At 44.2% G+C, this 24,204-nt stretch overlaps 1 protein-coding gene across 1 annotated transcript in view; it reads left to right on the forward strand.

Moving 5' to 3' along the window:
* LOC126335110 (uncharacterized) overlaps positions 1-24,204 on the forward strand; it is a 91,491-nt gene that overhangs the window by 43,958 nt on the left and 23,329 nt on the right. The window contains exon 3 of the mRNA XM_049998053.1: positions 1,760-1,904. Coding sequence (XP_049854010.1) covers positions 1,760-1,904 — 145 coding nt within the window. The remainder of the gene's footprint in view (positions 1-1,759; positions 1,905-24,204) is intronic.

Raw genomic sequence — 24,204 nt, forward strand, 5'->3', positions numbered from 1 at the left:
GTGTGACCAACCTGGACAGCTTTGTGGTACTGCTGTGCCGACCACTCTCTAGTACTATTGTTTCCGTCGTTCCTTTGGTTGACTTTCTCGAGCGAGAGACTTGTGAAGAAACCTTTTTTTCTATTATAAGATCTGAAGTGGCATCCATACTTTGTTTTTTGCTCAAATTGTATTTTGCTTCTACTGGCTTGTCGATATCCGCAATGTTGTTTATTACACTACTGGCCATTAAAATTGATACACCACGAAGATGACGTGCTACAGACGCGAAATTTAACCGACAGGAAGAAGATGCTGTGACATACAAATGATTAGCTTTTCAGAGCATTTACACAAGGTTGGCGCCGGTGGCGACACCTACAACGTGCTGACATGAGGAAAGTTTCCAACAGATTTCTCATACACAAACAGCAGTTGACCGGCGTTGCCTGGTGAAACGTTGTTGTGATGCCTCGTGTAAGGAGGAGAAATGCGCACTATCACGTTTCCGACTTTGATGAAGGTCCGATTGTAGCCTATCGCGATTGCGGTTTATCGTATCGCGGCACTGCTGCTGACGTTGGTCGAGATCCAATGACTGTTAGCAGAATATGGAATCGGTGGGTTCAGGAGGGTAATAAGGAACGTCGTGCTGGATCCCAACGGCCTCGTATCACTAGCAGTCGAGATGACAGGCATCTTATCCTCATGGCTGAAAAGTATCGTGCAGCCACATCTCATTCCCTGAGTCAACTGATGGGGACTTTTTCAAGACAACAACCATCTCAACGAACAGTTCGCCGACGTTTGCAGCAGCATGGACTATCAGCTCGGAGACCATGGCTGCAGTTGCCCTTGGCGTTGCATGACAGACAGGAGCGCCTACGTTGGCGTACTCAACGACGAACCTGGGTGCACGAATGGCAAAACGTCATTTTTTAGGATGAATCCAGGTTCTGTTTTCAGCATCATGATGGTTGCATCTGTGTTTGGAGACCCCGCGGTGAACGCACATTGGAAGCGTGTATTCGTCATTGCCATACTAGCGTATCACCCGGCGTGATGGTATGGGGTGCCATTGGTTACACGTCTCGGTCACCTCATGTTCGTATTGACGGCACTTTGAACAGTGGACGTTACATTTCAGATGTGTTACGACCCGTGGCTCTACCCTTCATTCCATCCCTGCGAAACCCTACATTTCAGCAGGATAATGCACGACCGCATCTTGCAGGTCCTGTACGGGCCTTTCTGGATACAGAAAATGTTCGAGTGCTGCCCTGGCCAGCACATTCTCCACACCTCTCACCAACTGAAGACGTCTGATCAGTGGTGGCCGAACAACTGGCTCATCACAATACGCCAGTCACTGCTCTTGATGAACTGTGGTATCGTGTTGACGGTGCGTGGGCAGCTGTACCTGTACACGCCATCCAAGCTCTGTTTGACTCAATGCCCAGGCGTATCAAGGCCGTTATTACGGCCAGACGTGGTTGTTGTGGGTACTGATTTCTCAGAATCTGTGCACCCAAATTGCGTGAAAATGTAATCAGATGTCAGTTCTAGTATAATATATTTGTCCAATGAATACCTGTTTGTCATCTGCATTTCTTCTTGATGTAGCAATTTTAATGGCCAGTAGTGTAGTTTTTTCCCAATAAAAGCAGATGAGGAACATCGTTCGCGTTTTATCTCTGCTACGGCAGATACAGCAGTTGCATAAGCGCTGTTTCGACTGGTGTGCAGTGGGGACAGTGATGGCGCTGGCGCTGTGCTGCAGGTGGAGACGGTGTCGGTGTCTGCGGACGCGCCCTGCGGCCCCGCTAGCCGAGATCTGCCGCTGGAGCCCCGCCTCGCCCCGGAAGAACACCCCGGCGCCAGCAGGAGGGACTTCGCCGTCTGTCTGAAGGCACTCCACTTCCCAGGTGAGAGCAGCACGTCGTGCCGGAAGGGCCCTGCGCATCCCCCACCACTGAATGCCAGCAGCCTGATTTAGTGTTCTCTCTGGCGCCATATCTCCCATAGCACTTCACGGTGACAACTGCTCATCCCCAATCTGCGACGTGGCCACACTTCCGTGGCGATGCAGTTTTAAACCGGGTTCCCACACGCAACAAAGCTATCGCCACAACTAGTGGCATACTGCAGTTGCAAGTGGTTCAAAGCACTATGGGACTTAACATCTGATGTCTTCAGTCCCCTACACTTAGAACTACTTAAAACTAACTAACCTAAGGATATCAGACACATCCATGCCAGAGGCAGGATTCGAGCACGCGGCCGCAGCAGCAGCGTGGTTCCGGACTGAAGCTCCTAGAACCGCTCGACCACAACGGCCGCCAGTTGCATTGCACTTACGTTTGTGAACTTCCAGTTATTAGTGGCGCAACGTAACAGACGCAACTTTTGCCACGCCACAGAAAGTTCATCTTGGCTGTTCTTTGTTGCGCCACTTTCCTACCATCGCTGCTCCCTGGTGCAGTATTTTGAAACTTGAGCTTTCCGTCGCAGTTACCTTGGAGTAATCGTTGCTGTATTCCATGCGAATTCAGTGATTTTTTTTTTAAATTTTGTTTCTGAAAAAAGTTAAAACAATGGTCGGCAAAAACAGCAACCTATGTTTGATTTTCTGCAGCTGTGTGTGTGTGTGTGTGTGTGTGTGTGTGTGTGTTGTGTGTGTATGTGTGTGTGCGCAGTGTATTTGCAAATCAGTGACGTGTCCCATACTCTTAAAAGATTTTTGAATGAATAAAGAAACTTAATACATGTAAGCAAAAAAAAAAGCGAGTCACATAAACTTAATAATTTGTCAGACGAAGAATCGTATAAATTGTTGATTATATGCAGGAAATAGTTCCAAAGGGTGATGTGGCAGCTGTTAAACTAAAAATTAGTTATTAGAAATGCCTATTTGAACGAACACAATAAGACTCTAAAATACTGGAAGAGTGGCGTGTCTGCTGATGATATTTTATTCCAGCTGTTGGTTAGTTAGCCATTGGAGACAGCAATTTCTTCTCTGAGAGTTATTTCTTTTATAAAGACTTTTCTTTCCCCTGATTTATTCCTATGTGAAATCTACTTTCGTATCCAGCATTTGGGTTTTGTCTTGCTTGTACTTAACCCTTGTGACAGCTCCAACCTGATAACCTGCGCTATAACATTCATACCCACCCATATGATTTCAATTGACTCCATATTGCCGGTCACTGTGGCCGAGAGGTTCTAGGCGCTTGTCTGGAACCGAGCTGCTGCTACGGTCGCAGGTTCGAGTCCTGCCTCGGGCATGCATTTGTGTAATGCCCTTAGGTTAGTTAGGTTTAAGTAGTTCTAAGTCTAGGGCATTGATGACCTCAGATGTTAAATCCCATACTGCTTAGAGTCATTTGAACCAATTGGCGCCATATTGAAAGCTGTGCAAATGCGTAGAATCTGTGGCGTCTTGTGTGAATGGTAGCTCACGATGCCACTACAGCAAGCCACAAGCTGTGGGGCCACATTACTTGTATGTCTGAACCCCGCTCTATTTATAGTTTATTGTAGCCACACTTGTAATGCTTGTCAAAAGGAAAGACATCTTCTGCCTTTCAGTGAACGGCAGAACAGAAAATCCCATCTGCACCGCAGTTTCCTATCGCTTTCTATAGTTCTACGAGACATCCTTTCATTACTGTGAACTTCAAAGCGTACAGTACTCTGCTCTACAGCATGTCACTGTCTCATCAAACGATCCGTTATTAGTCTCAGAGTTACATTAACGTTACTTACGAAAATCCCACCTCAATGAACAACAGAAAAAGCAAGAACTGGCATCATGTTAGAGGGTGGTTCAAAAAGTAACGTAGCAATTTCCCTGTGACAAAAAAGTTTACTTCGTGTATCAAAGAGATGTTGCCAGGCTATAGTATTGCAGTCATCATGATTTTTAACCATTTGTTCGTGCAGTAAACCAGTCTGTCGTAACCGGCGTTATCGAAAATAAGGTCCACGTCTGCGAACCACTTAACAGGCTCCTCAATCTCGGATCTGCAAGTGGAGACCGGGCAAGTACTTTGACACTGGGTGGGAGATCTGGGCTGTACGGAATGTGTTCTAACAGAGCCCACTGGAAACTGTGAAGCAAACCACGCGTAACTGAGGCCAATTCCGGTCTGAAGTTACTCAACAACATGACACCTTGCAGTGATACATCCCATTCCTTGAAGGAGAGGTATCACGTCCGTAAATACACATGTCAGAGAAAAGATGTCCGTCGATAAGTGGTGAGCGCCCTACTGTTGGGAGGTGTTTTAAACCGTAGCTGCTGGCTGCTGTGGCCGAGCGGTTCTAGGCGCCTCAGTCTGGAACCGAGCTGCTGCTACGGTCGCAGGTTCGAATCCTCTCTCGCGCATGGATGTGTGTGATGTCCTTAGGTTAGTTAGGTTTAAGTAGTTCTTAGAGTACGAGACTAATGACCTCAGATGTTAAGTCGCATAGTGCTCAGAGCCATTTGAATCATTTTGCTAAAGTGGAGAAAAGTGTTCCACGAAGCGGACAGTGAGGAAGAAAGAGCTCCCTGAAATCTAAGAACACGAAATGTCAAAGATAATAAACGTACTGTAATTGTTAATTATCGAGTTGAATATTATATCCGTTGGGTATGTAGTACAAATGGTTCAAATGGGTCTGAGCACTATGGGACTTAACTTATAAGGTCATCAGTCCCCTAGAACTTAGAACTACTTAAACCTAACTAACCTAAGGACATCACACACATCCATGCCCGAGGCAGGATTCGGACCTGCGACCGTAGCGGTCACACGGTTCCAAACTGTAGCACTTAGAACCTCACGGCCACTCCGGCCGGCTACGTAGTACAGGGAGGCAGTATACGAATTGGTAGCTATCCTCATTTTTCATGCATTGCGTTGTGATTTTGCAGAATGTATAAGAAGATGAGTTGAATGTCGCTTCATATTTATATGGTGAAGTGAATGAGAAGCAGAAGTAAATTTTCAGCAGCTTTATCTGCAGGCTGTAAGGAGGCGGAGTTTGAGCCAAATTGGAGGAAGAAGGCACACGGATTCAGGACACAGACTAGGTGGATCCTGATTAATGTTGCTTAACGGCGACCGAATATTCATTAAACAACATTCCTCTTATATAAAGGCGTGTTCAGGTGGCAACTCATTTAAGTGTTTGGTTCATGAGGTGATGTACAACAAACCACCGTGCAGCCCAAACCTACTTGGAACACTTCTACCATTCGAAAGCAATCGCAACTGTTTCGTCTGACTCACCTTCTGCAGCCACTCCAGCGAGGTGCAGTAACTGCCAGCATTCGCTGCCTCTCCAGGGGTGAAGAAAAGAAATTAATCATAAACACACCTTAAATATTCCAAGAGACTTATGGCCTCACCTTCTTTGTAGATACCTTTGTTGTCGCTTTGTATCAATGGGACACGACATGACATTGATACCTTCCTCGCCTCTGGTGTCAGACGATGTGCCCACTGCTACATGACGCAACCACGTTTCGTCCAGATCTCATTCATTTTAACTTCCTATGACGGAGAGACGACTTGGTACTAACACTTGCATTATTTAACGTGACACATGATTCAGGCACATTTTGTCCCCTCTGGCAGTATAGTGCACAAGTGGCACACTCTCTCTCTGGTACTACATTAAGTGATGGACAAACAACCCCATTCGTTGTGATTCACTGTCTTCTGAGAGCTGCTGATGTACCCATAATTCACATGGTGGAGCAGAGTGCTAGGCGCTCGTTCACCATCACTCGCTCTCCACACGGCTTAGCTCCTCTTGCGTGGAAGTTCCCACATTTGCCTTCACGCCGGCCATCGCACGCCGAGGGCCACCCGCAAGCACATGATCCTCACACGTGTCTAAGGAAACGACGGTGTTCGATACGACACATGTGTCAGGGTGAGGAAAGCAGGTGCATCGCACTAGCTCACTCTACAACTTCGCTAACCTACACACCTATACACATGGCCATACATGTCGAGCACATGGATGAATCATTCTACGAGGCAGCACTGGTCGCCTTTAATAAAGCCTACTTAGATGAATTTGATCCGGTCTCTCTCTCTCTCTCTCTCTCCCTCTCTCTCTCTCTCTCTCTCTCTCTCTCTCTCTCTATCTCTATCTCTCTATCTCTATCCGTCCACCCGTCTATCTATCTATCTTTCCAGCGAGTAAAGACCCCGCCGCTCAGCCACGCATCTGAAGTCCTTTGTCCATTATCCGTTTGTAATTAACCATGGGACCAGCAAAGGAATTTCAGGGCATAATACTGGGGCAGTTTGTCAGTAGTAACATTGTGGTTGCCTCCCGTAAAGCTGGAGCATATCAAAGGGACGTGCCTGCTGAAAGCCCATTTTGCTTTTGTGGTATGTAGCCCCTTCCATACACTGCCATCTAAATATTATTGTACTAGAAATTGCACCAGGCATTGCAGCCACTTACTCTGTCAATAACTTTTACATAGTCTGATATGAGAGGCACAAACTTCTGACTGCACTCTTCACGTTATGAATAGTTCACTTGCTTTATTTACAATGTCATATGGTTACACAAATGGTTGAATTTATGGTCTTTATTTGCATTTCTGCAATTTCAGCTGTTATCATATTCCGACATTTGAACTGAAGTTTGGGTCAACACACTAGTTTGTTCATATTTCTCAGTGTCAGAAATTTAAAAAGCTATACTTCGTAATTATGAGAATACTGCTCATCTAAATAATGAAATAACTAAAAGGTTTTTTTCAACGTACAGTCGTGATAATGACGCAATGCAGTGTTTGCGGGTCTTAGTTCAGATCAACACATAAACGTTGTGTATCTCATTAACATGACTGTATTCTGTATTCCTTCGAGTCGTCACGGTTTACTGCATGGACTGTGCATGTTTGTAATTTACGCAGATCTGTTTGTTGACGAAACATCCTTCCCTTCAGGTGATTAAAAATAGCTTAACACGTAACGTGGAGTACCAGATGGAGAGGGGAGGGGGCGGGGCAGAAAGTACCTTATCCCTACCCGAAAAAATTAAAAAAAGCAAGTTTGATAATTGTTCCATTGTACAATTATAGTACATTTATACAGGATGAACATAAATAAAACTGACAAACTGCAGGAGCGAATTCCTTACTGGAAATGGAGGACAAAAGGTCTTGCGGACATGTTTCCGGAAATGCATCGCTGCCACAGTAGATGGCACTGACGAATGAAAGTTTCTCTGACCACGTTCCGTGTGTTCCTTGTGTGTTGCAGGCTGTGTGATTGACGCAGCTTACTCGTAGCAGCACAAGGGTCCGGTATTCGCGTCGGGAACAAGCCGATTTGGTGTTTGTGTACGGCCAAGCAGATGGAAGCTTTCGAGGGGCAGTACGGCTATACCAAATCAAGTACCCTCACAGACACCAATCAGATCACGACATTTCAACCCCTTTTTGGGTGTTTGTGAGATCATAGACCCTTTCAGATAAAAGAACGTGCAGGGAGACTGCAGGCTGTGCTTGCATCAGATTTGGATGACTGGGTTCTACAGAATATTGAGACGAACCCTAGTAAAAGTTCCCCGCCAGCAGAGTGTAAGCCAAAGTACGCTTACGTGTATTCTGCATAACATCCGCTACTTTACCTATCACCTGCAACGAGAGCAACAGCGGATTTCTCTCTACGGGAAAGATATTGTCGATGGTTTTTGCACCAGACCATCACAGTTATGGGATTTCTGTCATCAGTACTCTTTACCGACGAAGAAACCTTTACCAGAACTGGCATCATCAATCTGCATAATCGTCATCTGTGGGCTACAGATAATGCTCGGAGATTGGTTGAGGCTTCTCAACAGCATCGGTTCAGCATCACTGTAAGGGCAAGAATTATTCCACAACTCCTCGACTGAGGAAGGTACCTGGACTTCCTGCAGAATACCCTGCCTGGGCTGCTTGAAAATGTACCTTTGACAATCGATAGGTCACAGAGTACCATCCCAAACAGCATTACAGTTCACTGACACCTTAACAACATTTTTCCTGGATGTTGGATAGGACACGGAGGTCCTGTCGCATTGTCTGCTAGATTACTGGACTTAAACAACGTGAATTTTTACCTCTAGGGGCATCTCAAAAGCGTTGTGTACGGCTTGTTCAAGATGCCTGTGACGCTATTGGAAGAGAGGCCAGGACGTGCGAAACAGTGCGGCAGTCCACGATGCGACGTGTGGAAGCGTGCACTGCATCCCATGGAGGTCACTTTGAACATCTGCTGCGACGTGGATGGGATGCAGCTCTGTACTTTGCTCCGGGACGATCTGTTGTCATTGTATGTACACCGTCCATTTCCGAACACCTGTTCATAGGACTTCATTTCCCCCAACAGCCAGGACTCTGTCCCTGTAGCATGTAGATTTTATCAATGTTCACCCTTTATTAACAACAGATTTTTTAAAGAGATGTCGATTTGTAAGTAAAGCCCTGAACCTGGAAACACCACAACGGAGACTTAAATTTTTGGGTTAAGTTTAAGTAAAAGTTTAAGACATATAGGTGATCTGGTAGAAGAATTCATTAAAAACAATACATTTTTTCAAAATTTTATAATCTAAAGTAAGTGATTAAATACTTCCAAGATGTGGGCATAAAGTACTACCCCCTCCCCTCCCCTTGGAATTGTGAGGATTAATAGCCTAAACTGCGATGACAGAGATAAAGGTTAGACTTTCAGCGAGTGGTGGAACAATGTAGTAATTTAGAGAAATCTTATTTGCTGAATCCACAAGCAGTGACTTAGATCTTCTCTTGATAATACCTCTGTTTTTATTTGTTGCATTTTCAGCTGTTAAATATTGTATGAGACGGGCTAAGACAATTATTCTCTTATTACTTAGTCTCAACTCAGCAGTTCCTTGTTGTTGGCCGCGGAGGGTAGTCGTGCGGTCTGAGGCGCCTTGTCACGGTCCTCGCGGCTCCCCTCGTCGGAGGTTCGAGTCCTCCCTCTGGCATGGGTGTGTGTGTTGTCCATAGCGTAAGTTAGTTTAAGTTAGATTAAGTAGTGTGTAAGCTTAGGAACCGATGACCTTACCACAAATTTCCAATTCTTTTCTTGTTGTCTGTTTGCGATAGATTATGAAGAATTTTCGGAAACAGTAGCTTTGTAACTGATGTCGCATATCATCAAAAACTCGGGATAGCATAACGTAGCATCCTGTGGTGTGACAGCTACACGTAGTACGGTACGATGCTTGTATTCAGTAACCCTGTGTAGTTTGGGTAGTGAATTACATCGATTAACAAGATAAAGTTGCTTTAAATAAAACCTCAGAGCTTCAAAATCCATCCTAAATAGAGAAATAATAATAATCACAGCTGTATGGAGGTAAAATGATGAGAGACTAGACTGTGTATATTCTCTATAGTAACATTAGTGTGTTTAGTTCCTTTCAGTATGCAGCCAGATAAGGTGGGTTTACTGTACGGTACGCACAATGTACACATAAAATAACGTGGCCCGTACCTGAGGAAATGGCTTGGCAGGGAAGGGACAACGGCAGTGGTGCGAGCTCCATTGTGAACGAACATTGTCCAGTAAGGCAGGCGCAGTTCGAGAACTGAAGCCTATGCACAACTCAGTTTCTCTTATAATTCGTAAGCGACACTTAGTGTGTCTGCACACGTCCACATTAACAGGTTGTGTTAGTAAGACCGATAATTCCACAAATACACTCTCTAAGACAAAAAAACGGTACACACTCTAGGACGAGAAAAAGATGCACTACAAAGGAATTATCCAAATGGCACGCGAATTAGCAGATATGATGTATGTGCACAACCAGCAAATGATTACAGTCTCAGAAAAATTCGATCAACAGTAACAGCTTCCCAAATGGTTCAAATGGCTCTGAGCACCATGGGACTTAACATCTGAGGTCATCAGTCCCCTAGAACATAGAACTACTTAAACCTAACTAACCTAAGGACATCACACACATCCATGCCCGAGGCAGGTTTCGAACCTGCGACCGTAGCGGTCGCGCGGTTCCAGACTGAAGCGTCTAGAACCGCTCGGCCACAACGGCCGGCCAGCTTCTTAAATTCAGCAAATAAATAAGGTGTTTGTCCACCTCTGGCTCTTAAGAAAGTAGTTTTTTGGCTTGGCAGTGATTGATAGAGTCGTTGGATCGTCTCGTGAAGGATATCGTGCCAAATTGTGTCCAATTTTCGTGTTAAATCGTCAAAATCCCGAGATGGTTGGAGGTTGCACCAACCGTCCCTCAAGTGGTGAAAGATCCGTGGACCTTGCTGGCCAAGGTAGGGCTTGGCAAGCACGTACACAAGCAGTAGAAACTCTCGCTGTGTGCGGATGGGTATTATCCTACTGAAATCTAAGCCCAGGATGTAGAATATCGTAGACGTACCGCTGTGCTACAAGGGTGCTGCGGATGACAGCCAAAAGGGTCCTAGAATGTAAAGAAATGGCACTCCAGACCATCACTCCTGATTGTCGGGCCATATGGTGGGCAACATTGAGGTTGGTATCCTACTATGTTCTGGGGCATCTCCATGGACATCTTTGGACAGTAATTTCATTGACTAGAGTATTACTGTGTTCAGTGATGAATCCCACTTCAAACTGAACCCTATGACAGGCGAAGACATGTGTCGCCCGAAATACAGTCTGACAACCAGGAGTCGTGGTCATCAGTACCTCGAAGATATTCTGTGGCCCTTTTGTTGCCCTTAACGGCAAGCCGTCATGGGCTTATATTTCAGTAAAATAACGCTCGTCCGCACGTGGCGAGAGTTACTACTCCGTGTCTTCATGCATGCCAAACTGTACCTTGGGCAGCAAGGTCGCCGGACCACTCCCCAGTAAGCAAAGTTCATTCTACACTACTTTGCGTTGTTGCCAAATTTATTCAATATGACGGTTCTTCTTGGGTGGTGCCCCTACTTCCTCTCCATGGGGATAGATGTGGCAATGTTTCATTGTTGACATCATCACCCCTACTTCTCCCTCCTCCCTCACTTCTGCTCCCTCCCCCACACCTCTCCCTCCCTCCATATTCCCTCCGCCGGCCGCGGTGGTCTAGCGGTTCTAGGCGCTCAGTCCGGAACCCCGCGATTGCTACGGTCGCAGGTTCGAATCCTGCCTCTGGCATGGTTGTGTGAGATGTCCTTAGGTTAGTTAGGTTTAAGTAGTTCTAAGTTCTAGGGGACTGATGACCACAGATGTTCAGTCCCATAGTGCTCTGAGCCTTCTGAACCATTTTTTGAACATCCCTTCCCCACCACTCCACCACTTGTGAATTTGCGGGAAAAAGAAGCGGTCTGTGCTGAGAGGAAGGATGGAAGGTACTGTCTTGGGAATTGTGTACATTTATTTTTGTGTGTATTATCCTGCTGGAAGAATTTCCTAAATTTGATGAGGAAACCGAACTGACAATTACCCCATAGTCTTGATGCTTGAAATTCAAATAAATACAACTTTCTAAAATTGGAAGGATGATAGAAAAACGGTCTCATGAATAAGTGTATCTCATGACACGAATTGCACAATAAAATCTAGCAAAATTTCGTTTATTAATTTGAATATTAATTGAATTGCTGAGAAATGTATTCTATTAATGAGATGTTGGTATTGGACATAAAGGAGTTTAATAAGTGTATTACCTGTAATCATACAAATGAGGAATGCGTCCATAACCTTCTACACAAGATATAGGAGGACTGACAATGGATGAACGTATGGGGATTACTCCTAAACAAATAATGGTGATGTAGCAGGGTGGATTGAGGATTCATTTCACAACTCATAGAGACTACTGCTTGTGATGTCGCTGCTCACATTTTTTGAAATAGCCAGTCAGTCCACAGTGCAGAAGACAGACTCATCCTATTCTATTATATCAGACTGAATGAACCAGAGGTGCTCGCCTTAGCGTATGCGGATCAACTGAGGCCTTGGTACGTGTTTAGTTCCTTTTCCGATCGCAAGTGTGTATATGTTCACCGTGTTGTGTGCTCTAGTCCACAATACCACTCGAAATTGGAGGGGAACTGTCCTACAGCCGTTGCTGGAAGAATATCCTCCCACTGATATACAAGTGTATAGCTGCTGAGGAACTTTCACAAGCATACATGGAGATACGTGGTAAGGAGGGATGGGACAGCAAACTATCAGTGAAGTGTAAGAAGAGTTGCCTCCTACCGATCTACAAGTGTATAGCTGCTGAAGAACATATATGCATACATACATGGTAAGAAAGGATATGGCAGCAAACTATCACTGAAGTGTAGGAAGGCCAGTACACACAAGCACAACTGACAGAAAATGTTTCACTGCTATAATTACACATCGAAATTATCATGAACAAATCACCACTTGTAAACAGTGGACAGTGTCATTCATGTCGTTCCAGAGTGTGTGCAATACATGCGAAAACGTGAAATATGGCGATGTTATTACCATATGCGCAAAAATAGGACCAACGCGCTGTTGTACTTTCCTTGCCTGCCGAAAGACAAACCGCGCTAGACATCCACCGTAGACTGGAGATTTTATAAAAGGCAGCATGTCTGTTGATAACCACCGTTGTGGAATAGTGCGCCAAGTTCCGTGCTGGTCGCAACACGAAACAAGGTGCTGGACGATCTAGCAGGCTACCCTCATCCATTACAAACAACCAGCGGCCGTTTGATGATGCGATTAGGGCGGACCTGCACATAACCAGTCGTTTTCTATCAAAGGATCTCTGCATCAGCTACGGTAGCGTGCAATATTCTACCTGGTAGGAGTTAGCCTACTGTAAGGTTCAAAATGGTTCAAATGGCTCTGAGAACTATGGGACTTAACATCTTAGGTCATCAGTCCCCTAGAACATAGAACTACTTAAACCTAACTAACCTAAGGACATCACACACATCCATGCCCGAGGCAGGATTCGAACCTGCGACCGTAGCACTCCCGCGGTTACGGACTGCAGTGCCTAGAACCGCACGGCCACCGCGGCCGGCTACTGTAAGGTCTGCAGCCAGTAAATATCGATCTTTCCAACGTGCGTGCGGTAAAAGCGGAAACATAAACTATGGCGACGTTATTATCAAATTCGCGAAAACATGCCTGAAGCGTGTAATGCGTTTCACTGTCGAAGACCAGACGTTCCTTGATCGCATTTTTTTGCAAGCGACAAAAGCTGGTAGCACCACTGGGAACTGGAGTCGAAAGCGTTGACGATGCAGTGGTAACATCCATCGTGTCCTCGTCCCAGGAAGTTCAAGAGCGAGCCACCTGATGTGATGTTCATACTGTTCTACATCTACATATATACTCTGCTAGCCACCAAGAGGTGTGTGGCGGAGGGCACAAATCGCGCTAAAGTCATATTCACGCCCCCCCCTCCCCCCCTCTTTTCCACTCGCGGATCGCGCGAGGGAAAAACGACTGTCTGAACGCCTCAGTACAAGCTCTAATTTCCCTTATCTTCGAATGGTGATGATTGCGCTATTTGGAAGATGGTAATTATATACGCTCTACATCCTCGGTGAAGATCGAATTTCGGAATTTAGTGAGCAGCCCCTTCCGTTTAGCTCGCCTCTATCTGCAAGGCTAAATGTACCAGTCACGAATCTTGCCGCTCTTCTTTGGACCTTCTCAATGTCTGGAATCAGACCCCACTGGTAAGGATGCCATACAGACGAACAATACTCTAAGACTGGACGAACTAACGTATTGTAAACTATTTCCTTTGTTGAAGAACTGGATTGCTTCAGGATTCTACCAATAAACCACAATCTAGAGTTCGCCTTACCCGTTACTTGTTTAATCTGATCATTCCATTTGAGATTATTTCAAATTGAGAAAATTTTTGTAATAACACAACTGCAATTGAGTTCGCCTTGATGCATGCACCCACCTCCTCCTTCCCTCTACGCTCTCCTTAGGTAGGGATACCGATTTTCAAGGCATATTCTAATCTGGTACTGATGGTACACAAAGAGATCCATCTGCTGGCAGGGATAAACTGTTTCCGGTCTGCAGAAATCAGCCACATATGGAGACTCAAGAACCAGGAAGACTGCCACCCTGGAAGAATAACGAAATACCTGACTATTCGTCATGGATGACGAACTGAATGGTTAACAGTGGTGCGCTTCATGCACCCATGCTGACTGTTGTTCATTGGCCATGAAGGCTGGAATTTGTACGCCAGTACTGCCTCTGGACGTCCACTGAATGACCACTTATGACCTTTTCAGATTAGTCATGTTTTATGCTCCACCAGACAGATGGCTATTGGCAAATAAGGCCCTGCAACCATCTTCTGAAGTGTACAAACCACAGAAGGGAGCTTTGTGGTCTGCGAAATGTTTTTGTGGCATTATTTCGGTTTGCTGATTATTCTAGGAGGCACAATGGATCAACACAAATATGCAGCTTTCTTTTGGGGCCCATATCACCATTATATGCAGTTTGATTTTCCTCGACAAGATGGCATCTACCGGCAAGACAACGTAACGTGTCGCACAGCTCGCAGTGTAAGCGCGTGCTTCGAAAAGCACCAGGATGAGTTTACAGTACTCCTCTCGCCACTAGACTCCCTGAATTTAAATCTAATCGAAAATATTTGGGACCATCTCAAGTGGCAGTTGGTACCATGTATTCTGAACCGAGAAACCGAATTTATCTGGCCAACGCACTCCACATCCCTGTCGGTACCTTCCGGAACCTCACTGACACACTTCCTTCTCGTTCACGCTGCAAAAGGTGGTTATTCAGGCTTTAGGTGGTCACATTAATGTGACTGGACCGTGCATATTCCATTTACTGTCAATATATTATACAAAACTTAAACGTGTAGAAAATGAAACACTGACTAATGCTGTAAAAACACAACTTCATGTCTAACAACAACCAAAATGGAAACTTCCTAGCAGATTAAAACTGTGTGCCGGACCGAGACTCGAACTCGGGACCTTTGCCTTTCGCGGGCAGTGCACACTCCGCTGCACAGTGAAAATCTCATTCTGGAAACATCCCCTAGGCTGTGGCCATGTCTCCGCAATATCCTTTCTTTTAGGAGTGCTAGTTGTGCAAGTTTCGCAGGAGAGCTTCTGTTAAGTTTGGAAGGTAGGAGACGAGGTACTGGCAGAAGTAAAGCTGTTAGGAGGGGGCGAGGGGGCGTGAATCGTGCTTGGGTAGCTCAGTTGGTAGAGCACTTGCCCGCGAAAGGCAAAGGTCCCGAGTTCGAGTCTCGGTCCGGCACACAGTTTTAATCTGCCAGGAAGTTGCATATCAGAGCACTCTCCGCTGCAGAGTGAAAATCTCGTCCTGTAAACAACCAAAATTATAGAAAATTACGGGAACTGCTTATGACGGTTTCTAGTTCCAATCCTTCATGTGATTCTAAAATCAGCCGGAAGATGCAGGCATCGACAAAAGCACATCGTGATTTCCTAGGTACGCTAAACTCTGGATACAACACTCTCCAATAGAATGTTTGATTATATGTAATACAGGCCTTAATCTTGATTACTTGAACAAGTAAATACTAAGCAGTCCACTTAATTAGTTAGGGAACAGGACTTACGATGCAACAGTGAATTCACGAAAGACAGTTAAAAGTGAATGCCTCGTTAACAACTGGGTAGACAGTAGTTTCAAAGACCAATCAAGAAATCTATGCGAGTTATTGTTCCTAGATGCTTATTCAAGCAGCCATCCAATACACCTACACACACACACACACACACACACACACACACACACACACACACAACCACACACACCGCCTGCGTACGGAAATTTCCAGTCACAGCTAACGATTGCCTGCTATCCTCAAATTTAGATAAATACATAACACGAGGACCTACGCGCAACGACGAAACATCGTGTAGTTAGTGGCCACAGCACAGCAACAGAAGCAATCAAGTACAATCAATATACAATCAACGATCAGCTTTTGTGGGCCTTTCAGCTGCAGAGTATAGCAATCTCGGACAGCGATTTTCACCTGACGCTAAACGCGAAATGTTATATTCACGCCAGATAAATTGCAGCAGTAAGCACAGACCAAAGATGGAGATAATAATTCACTCTATCACAAAAACTGGTGCTAATCATGTGCCTCGGCTCACAGATAGCACTGGCTTTGATAATTTACACTTTTAAGAGACGAAATCGGTCGTGAATATACTGTGTTAAGCTTTTATTGGCCCTCGCGAATATGTCTGTAATTGCGATGTAAGGCCTTTTTGGTCGTGTATTTTATTTTATATGAACCAGAAACTAAATAACAGTCTTCGTTACTCATATAGGTTATTAACGACAGTTGATATGACCGTATAGGTTATATATGAGCCATGTTTTTCCGCATCTCTCTCTCTCTCTCTCTCTCTCTCTCTCTCTCTCTCTCTCTCTCTGTGTGTGTGTGTGTGTGTGTGTGTGTGTGTATGTGTGTGTGTGTGTGAGGGGGGTGGGGGATGCGGGGGGATAGGGGGTGGATTTGCTTGGTGCGTGACTCTGCATGATTATGTGATATCTACTGCCCTTTTATTGATAATGATACTGTAGTTGAAAGTTTCCTTTTAGTGCACTGACGGGAATTAGTATAAGCCTTTCAACCATAGAATCTTCAGTCTGACAGTCAGCATACCACAGTAGTGCTATGTAGTTGGTGCAGTGCGTAGTGTTTCGGGTTGGCAGGCGGAAGGTCGAGGGTTCGATTCTGGATCGAGGCGAATTTGTTCTTATTTGCTAAAGGTAGTCTGCGCGGTACGGTATCTGGCGATTACATTGGTCTTCTACAAAACATTTTGCATTTACATACTACGAATACAGAAATGGAAGTACAATCGTTGTCATTGGTCAGCTTATAAAGAAGCCTTTTGTACGTCGTGGACGCGAATTGTTTGCTCACTGCATCTACTAGATTCTAAACCTATTTTCTTTTCACCCTCCCCCAATGGTCCGATTGCCTAGTACCAATTATTGCTCTTGCCACATTCAGGTCCGTTACATTCCTTTAGGCGTACACTATGTAAACGTCGAATAAGTGCGGTTTAATAAAAGGTGTATAACACAGTATTATTTGGCAGAATGAAACTGGCAAATAAAAATAAATACGCCTCGACCCAGAATCGAACCTTCGACCTGCTGCATGCTAACCCAAAACGTTATCCACTGCAACACCTGCACACCACTAAACCCCTTCCTGACAGAGGTAGTTTCTGTACATGTGATCATAGAGTTGCCAGCTTGATAAACTTTAACGTCTATTTACTGCTGGAAATATGCGCAGCACCAAATTTTGAGATAAACATTTTTGTATTTGTGCGAATTTTTATTCATCCTGTATGGGGTGAATCGCCTACAACTTGTAAACTTGCGCAGAAAATGTTGCGGAATGGAAAGTGCTATTGATGAGCGTATTTCACAGTATGAATTGCGAGTGAGGAGTAGGTACTACTGTTGACACGCCTCGTTAGCAGAGAGCGCGCCGGCACGATAGCTCAGCGTATTCGATCAGAGGGCTACGTACCCTCTGTAATAAAAAAACTGAGTTAATCAGATGTCTTACGACGTCCGCCCCGAGCAGATACAACGAACAAAAGCGAACAAAATGAGATTAAAAAAAAAGAGCGCTAAAGCGATGCTTTGTGGACTCGAATAGGCGCGCCGGCCCCGGATCGAATGCGCCCGGCGGATTAACGACGACGGCCGGTGTGCCGGCGAGCCTGGTTGTAAATTTTAGGCGGTTTTCCACATCCCCTAGATTGGTTCAAATGGCTCTGAGCACTATGGGACTTAACTACTGAGGTCATCAGTCTCCTAGACCTTAAAACTACTTAAACCTAAGTAACCTAAGGACATCACACACGTCCATGCCCCCGGTAGGATTCGAACCTGCGACCGTAGCGGTTGCGCGGTTCCAGACTGTAGCGCCTAGAACCGCTCGGCCACTGCGGCCGGCTCCCCCTAGGTGAATACCTGGCTGGTCCCCATGTCCCGCCTCAGTTCCACGGCTCGCAGGCACCTGAACACTTTCGCATTAGTCGATAGATTACACTAGTCGCAGACAGTTGGGGTACACTAATTCCTTCCCGGGGGTAATGGGTGGTGGCAGGAAGGGCATCCGACCACCCCGTAATCTAACATTGTCAAGTCCGATTAACCATGCCGAACCTGGGTCCATTCAGGAAAAAGGCCCATGCGAAAGAAAGAAAGTACGTATTTTTGTTAGCCAATAAACAGATTGTAATAACACTCAGAAAGTGTATTTCTTGCAAACGTACACTGTTTTATGTGGAACAATGCCTGTAGGGTAAATCAGAATGTGAATGGTATTTGTTGGAGCTTTCTAGTGCAGGTCATTAACCAGATATATTTTGAAAGGGTCCCACACTGAGACTTGTGCAATACCTGTGGTAGCACACAGTAGTAAACAACACAGGTGCATACACAAGTTATGTGTATTTTGACCATTAACGAGACAGGTAACTATAATAGGTTGTGTTCAAAATGACCACCAGCAGCGGCAGTACACGCTTCCAGGCGGCTATGGAGCGACTGTTGCGCGCGTGCTAGCGTTTTAGCGGAGATATCCGAGCGGGCTGCAGTAATGCGTCGTTGCATATCAGCGTGTGTAGTTGATATGTCCTTGCAGACAGCGTCTTTCTGATTGCCCCGCAGAAAAAAGTCTATAGGCGTCAAACCCGGGGAAAGGGCCGACCACGGTACAGGTCCTCTCCGTTCAGTCCAACGATTTGGAAACAAGACATGCTCTAGTACTTCGTGCACTACGGGCTGAACAGCGATCATTTTGGTACCAAGGGTTCTTTCTAGTGTGCATAGGAACGTCTTCTAGCGTCCGTGGAAGCTGCGATATTTCTGTACGTTCAGTGTTTTTCATCTCTGGAAAACGGGACCTTGAGCTGATGGTTCACTATCCCACACCACGCTTTTAGTCTCCATGGACGCTGACGTTTCAGCTTATGAAGCCAACAGGGATTATCAACGGACTAACAGTGCAGGTTTTGGCGGTTTACCTTGCCATGATTGGTAAATGTGGCCTCACCACTAAACAAGATACACGATATATCTAGAGTATCCTGTCTAATGTCCATGCACAGAAGTTAACACGATTCTCATAATCGTTCCTATGCAGCTCTTTATGGAGAGAGATGTGGTAGTGTTGGGACCTGTGTCGATGGAGAATGCGTAGGACCTTTACCTGACTCAGCCACTTCCTCGTGCGATTGCGTGGAAGCTAACGAGCGGGTCACCTGCAACAGCAACAAGAACATCAGTTCCCCCCCCCCCCCCCCCCCTTTCTGCCGTCACTTGTTTTCTTCCGTTACGTTTTCTAGATGTTACACTACCACTTTCTCGTAACTGGTTGAAGAGGATGATAAATAACTGCCAAGATGTTTGACGTCTATTGGGATATCTTGATGCGTACACCGTACAAAAACTAACTGCATTCTTTATGTGCTCTCCATACACCGTGAGCAAGTCGGCTTTTTCTATGTTGGTAAATCCCATCGTCCACTGATGACCTACTGCTCATACTGTCCCACATTAATTGACTAGCAAAGTCGCAATGTAATCAAGGAACACACAAGCACATTATAAGCAAACATAACAACATCATACGTAGCAACTACGCAGGCTGAAGGCGCAAACGAGTGTCGGTGTGGAAACTTCAAAGTACGATATCTCGTAAACTACTGACACTAGAATCCTGCAACAAACACCATTTATTCTAATTTATTTTATTTTTAATTTGTTAATGTCAATAGGCGTTGTTCTATTTGAAGAAGCATGTTTGCGCAAAAAACACCAAGTATCATTACAATGTATTTATTGGTTTACAGTACGAGCCATTCTGTTACAACCGCCTATCAGTAGCACTTTCCATTCCCGCAATATCTGCAGTGCAAGTCTTAGATGATTCACTGAGAGAGAGAGAGAGAGAGAGAGAGAGAGAGAGAGAGGAATGTGCATAAACTGGACTTCCCCTTGCCTAAAGTGGATCCTCTGGTCCTTTGGCACTGCATTCTCCTGAAGAGCCTCTACCATTTTTAACGGATTCCACAGGTCACCTACTTCACTTGTTAGTTACCATTTCGCAATTAAATGTTCGGTCAACGTAAAAAGATGTTATATGGTGCTACATTTTTCATTTTATCTCTTACATATTGGCAGGTAAGCCTTTCAACCCATATGTATTACTAAAAAGTCAGGGTTAAGGTTAATGTTTACGATTAAACCGATTCGTGTAGACGTTTCGTCCAATATTTATTAAGTTAACAAATGATCGTCTACGGCTGCATAACCTTAATCCACTTGAGGTGTTTAAACCGGACGCCTTACTTTTTCATGTTTTAAGTCTGCCTGTATTTGTCACAGACTTACTTCCTAAGAATTCTCTTGCAAATTCCAAGAGGAAAATGGGGAATGCTGATTAAAGAAAGTGGAGCCCTTCTAAAGTGACTTAAGCTTTTGATACAATTCAGAAGGAAGAACATGGGTTAGAAGAAAGCCAGTAAAGAGTTTAACGCTCCAAAGACAATACTTATGATGGTATCCAGCACGAAGTAAAGTATACAGGCGGAAGCTGGAGAAACAAAAAGATGAATATCTACAATATTAGGTACTGACTTTGAAGAAGAACTGGTTTAGTATTTTCTTCTTATGGAAAGTTCTTTCTGTGGCCCATTGGTAAAGAGTTGTGAAGAATGGCCATACACTTACTAGAGAGAGACAACATTGAATAGCCTTGAAAGATTGGTTTGCTGAGAGAAAGTGGGTTAGACTTTTCCTTAAGCACCACTAAACCAAACTCTCAGAGGGGAAGTCCAGAGTATCACCCTACAGCAGTGCTGTTATGCTCAACAAAGAAACAGAGAAAGTCTATAACCCTAATGAAAATGTTTCACTGTTCTACTTTTGAAACTAGATTCTGTCTTCTTTGACTTAATATCTTTTCTAATTTCGATTACTGTTATTTTGATTGTTTTTACAAGGAGTCCGATTTTGAAAATATTTTTCAGATTTACAAAATGTAAGGTTTCTGAACTTAATTTCCTTTCGTAATAACCGTTAATTATGTTTTCTAAGAGTAATACGTAAATGGTGCATAACATTCTAAATTAAGTATTACAAGCTTTTAAAACATAGCTTGTACTGTTTGCTATTTTCTTTTCAAAAACAGAAAAGGGTACGGTGCTGCGTACGTTACTCTAAATACACGGTGCAAACGACAACTGTTTATAATGTACCATAGTGGAGTCGGGGGAAGTAGAAACGAGCAATTTCATGAAAGTCCCTGGCGGTCTATCAAACTCTGTAACAACCCCAAATTGGCCTTCGATGGCCACCTAAGCTACAGTGCATGCGCGTATATGTGTTGCTTGCTGCTAGCACAACACATACATAGATGTGATTCAGTTATTGTAAATTGTCAAACACTGTTTAAAATAACCACATATCATAAGTAAATTTCTTAACATACGATGGCATTATCCTTCTATGAAGATGTTGACGTCTGCTAAACTAAGCTTCTGAAGATGACTAATTTGTCGAAACCAGTAAAGCATAATAAATTTCATGTGCAGTTGATTACTGAAATTAACCTTGCTAAAAAATTGACCTTTGTGTAAATTTTATGTCACAATGTTCTGAATTTTGAGGGCGTAAAATTAACAGTTGAGTCGTTTTGGTTATGTGGTCTTCTTACGACTGTGATTGTAATGCTTAAGCTTAGATCCAGACAGGAGTGTAACTACTTTTTGCATAACCTGTTCAAAAGTTTGTTTTCTTTTATTACCCTCACAGGAAAGATAACTTGCTATAGACCGATCCACAGACGGTGGAGGTTCGCTCAGGTCGAGAAACGGGTAGGAACTGCATTGTTGACGATTCCAAGCGACAGTTGCGGTACGCGCAACACGTGCATTCTGCCTGATGCAAGCAGAGCGCTCAGAACGCGACTCAACGCTCATTGTATTTCGGAGAAAACGTGACGCAGGTGCGCAGAACAAGTCTACTAAGCTCGACCGCCATCGTTTGTGACTAAGCTTCAGTGTTGACGAAAACCATTGGGATAGTAGGGCGAGAGATTACTCAACATTTCACGCGGCCCAGATGCACTTTAGCTTAAGTCGCTTTTGTAGGTCGACCAGCGAACCTGACAATGCTCTGAAATTGCAAGATACGTACAGGAGCCGCGTATGTGTCACGATCTCCTACGCCGTCCTCTCACTGTCCATCTCTTCCTCCCCCTTCTCTTTGACTATGTCCACATCTCTGTCCTCCCAATCTCTGTCTGTCTCCTCTTCGCCCTTTTATATGACCTTGACCTTTATTCAGTGGTCGTCAAACTGCGGTCCGCGGGCCGCGTGCGACCCAGATCATGTTTTCGTGCGGCCCGCGACCCTCCTCGGCTTCGCACGGGTAGCATTAGTTATCTACTTGTCTGGCGTAGCGGTGTTTTGATTACGGAAACTGCGCGTAGAATTGTGATTAAAGTCGGGAAGTAATTAGGTAACTGAAAACCATCCACGACTTTCATTTAAAGCGCCACTTGCCGGTGTTCCGCAGCGCTAAGGGCGTGAGCGGCCTGCTAACCAACAATGTGGGCCGTGCATCAAACGCGCCACGTGTCCACGGCCGCTCGTTTGTCGGCGGCGGGCTTTACCTGCAGCCGACACATTGTTAGCTTTGTCTTGTCAGTCGTGAACTAAGTTTCGTTGTCCCTGAGCGTTCGTCGCGTATTGAGTGTATTTGTGGTCGTATTTGGTGATGTAATTATTATTGGAATTAATAATGTCTGATGTACCCTCAAGAACAGTGACTAAGAGGAAAATATGTGAAGAGAAAAGTAGTTTCCAAGAAATATGGGAAGAAGTGTTTGCTTTATAAGTGGACACAAAGAAGCTACTGCTACTTGCTTAATATGCTGGGGTACGATTGTGGGACTGAAGAGATACAATTTATTTCGCCACCTGACAAAGTAAGCACAATTCATTTACAGTAGCTTTTCCTTTGAATTCAAATGAAAGAAAACAAAAAATTGCTGATCTAAAATCCACCATTCGTCGTCAACAAAACGTTATGTTAGTAGCAGTGTGGCAAAGTGAGGCCGTCACAAGAGCATCATACCAAGTGTGTACTATTCTGGGAAAAAAATATGAAAGCTTTCACTGATGCTGAATTAGTGAAGCAATGTATGATGACTGTTTCTGAAACTTCGTTTCAAAATTTCTCCAACAGTAAACAAATATCAGATGAAACAAATAAGGTCACACTTTCATAATCTATCTGTCGACGTCGTATAGAAGATATTTCAAAATATAAGTTTGAGGCAGTATTTAATAAAGTTAAACCATGCAAATACTTAAGTCTTGCGTGTGATTCCAGTACAGGTTTAACTTCGATGGCTCAGTTTTCATCATTTTTGCGTTCCTGCACAAATGAAGGGGTAATAGAGGAAGATTTTTTAGCAATTATAAACATGAAAGGTCAGACAAAAGGATGTGATTTTGTGGATGCAATTAAAGAATTTGTAAAAAAAAATCTATGAGCAAATTAATATCAATATCTACAGATGGTTGTCGTCAGTGATGGGTGTCAACAGTGGTTTGATAGCACTGATCAAGAAGGAATGGAATTTGCCAAATTTACTCTCCATTCACTCCTTACTGCGTCAAATTTCAAATACCAAATTGAAGAATGTTGTGCAAACGGTTATAAGCATTACAAATTTCATTCGTACCCGTGAACTTAATCACCGAAAATTTAAAGAATTTCTGCAGGAACTGCAAGCTTGTTACAGTGATGTTCTCCTACATACTGCTATCAGGTGGCTAAGCAAAGGAAAAGTGCTGGAACGGTTTGCCAATTTGAAATTTGAAATTATTTTATTCTTACAACAAAGTGGCAAAAATTATCCTTAACTGGGTGATGATGAGTGGTGGATACTTACCTGCTTTTTTGACCGATATTACACAAATTTCAACACATTTAACTTGGAATTACAAGGACCAAACAAGATAACTGGACAAATGACTAACAAAATATTTGCATTTGAAGCCAAACTGCGATTGTATGTAAATGAACACAAAGTAAAAGATCTGTCTAATTTTCCAACTGATGCTATTCTCCAATCAGGCTTAACTATCGCCCAAAACTGTTTACCAGATCATGAAAGAAT

This window comes from Schistocerca gregaria, chromosome 2, assembly GCF_023897955.1.
Source record: "Schistocerca gregaria isolate iqSchGreg1 chromosome 2, iqSchGreg1.2, whole genome shotgun sequence".
In the NCBI taxonomy this organism is placed as follows: Eukaryota; Metazoa; Arthropoda; class Insecta; order Orthoptera; family Acrididae; genus Schistocerca; species Schistocerca gregaria.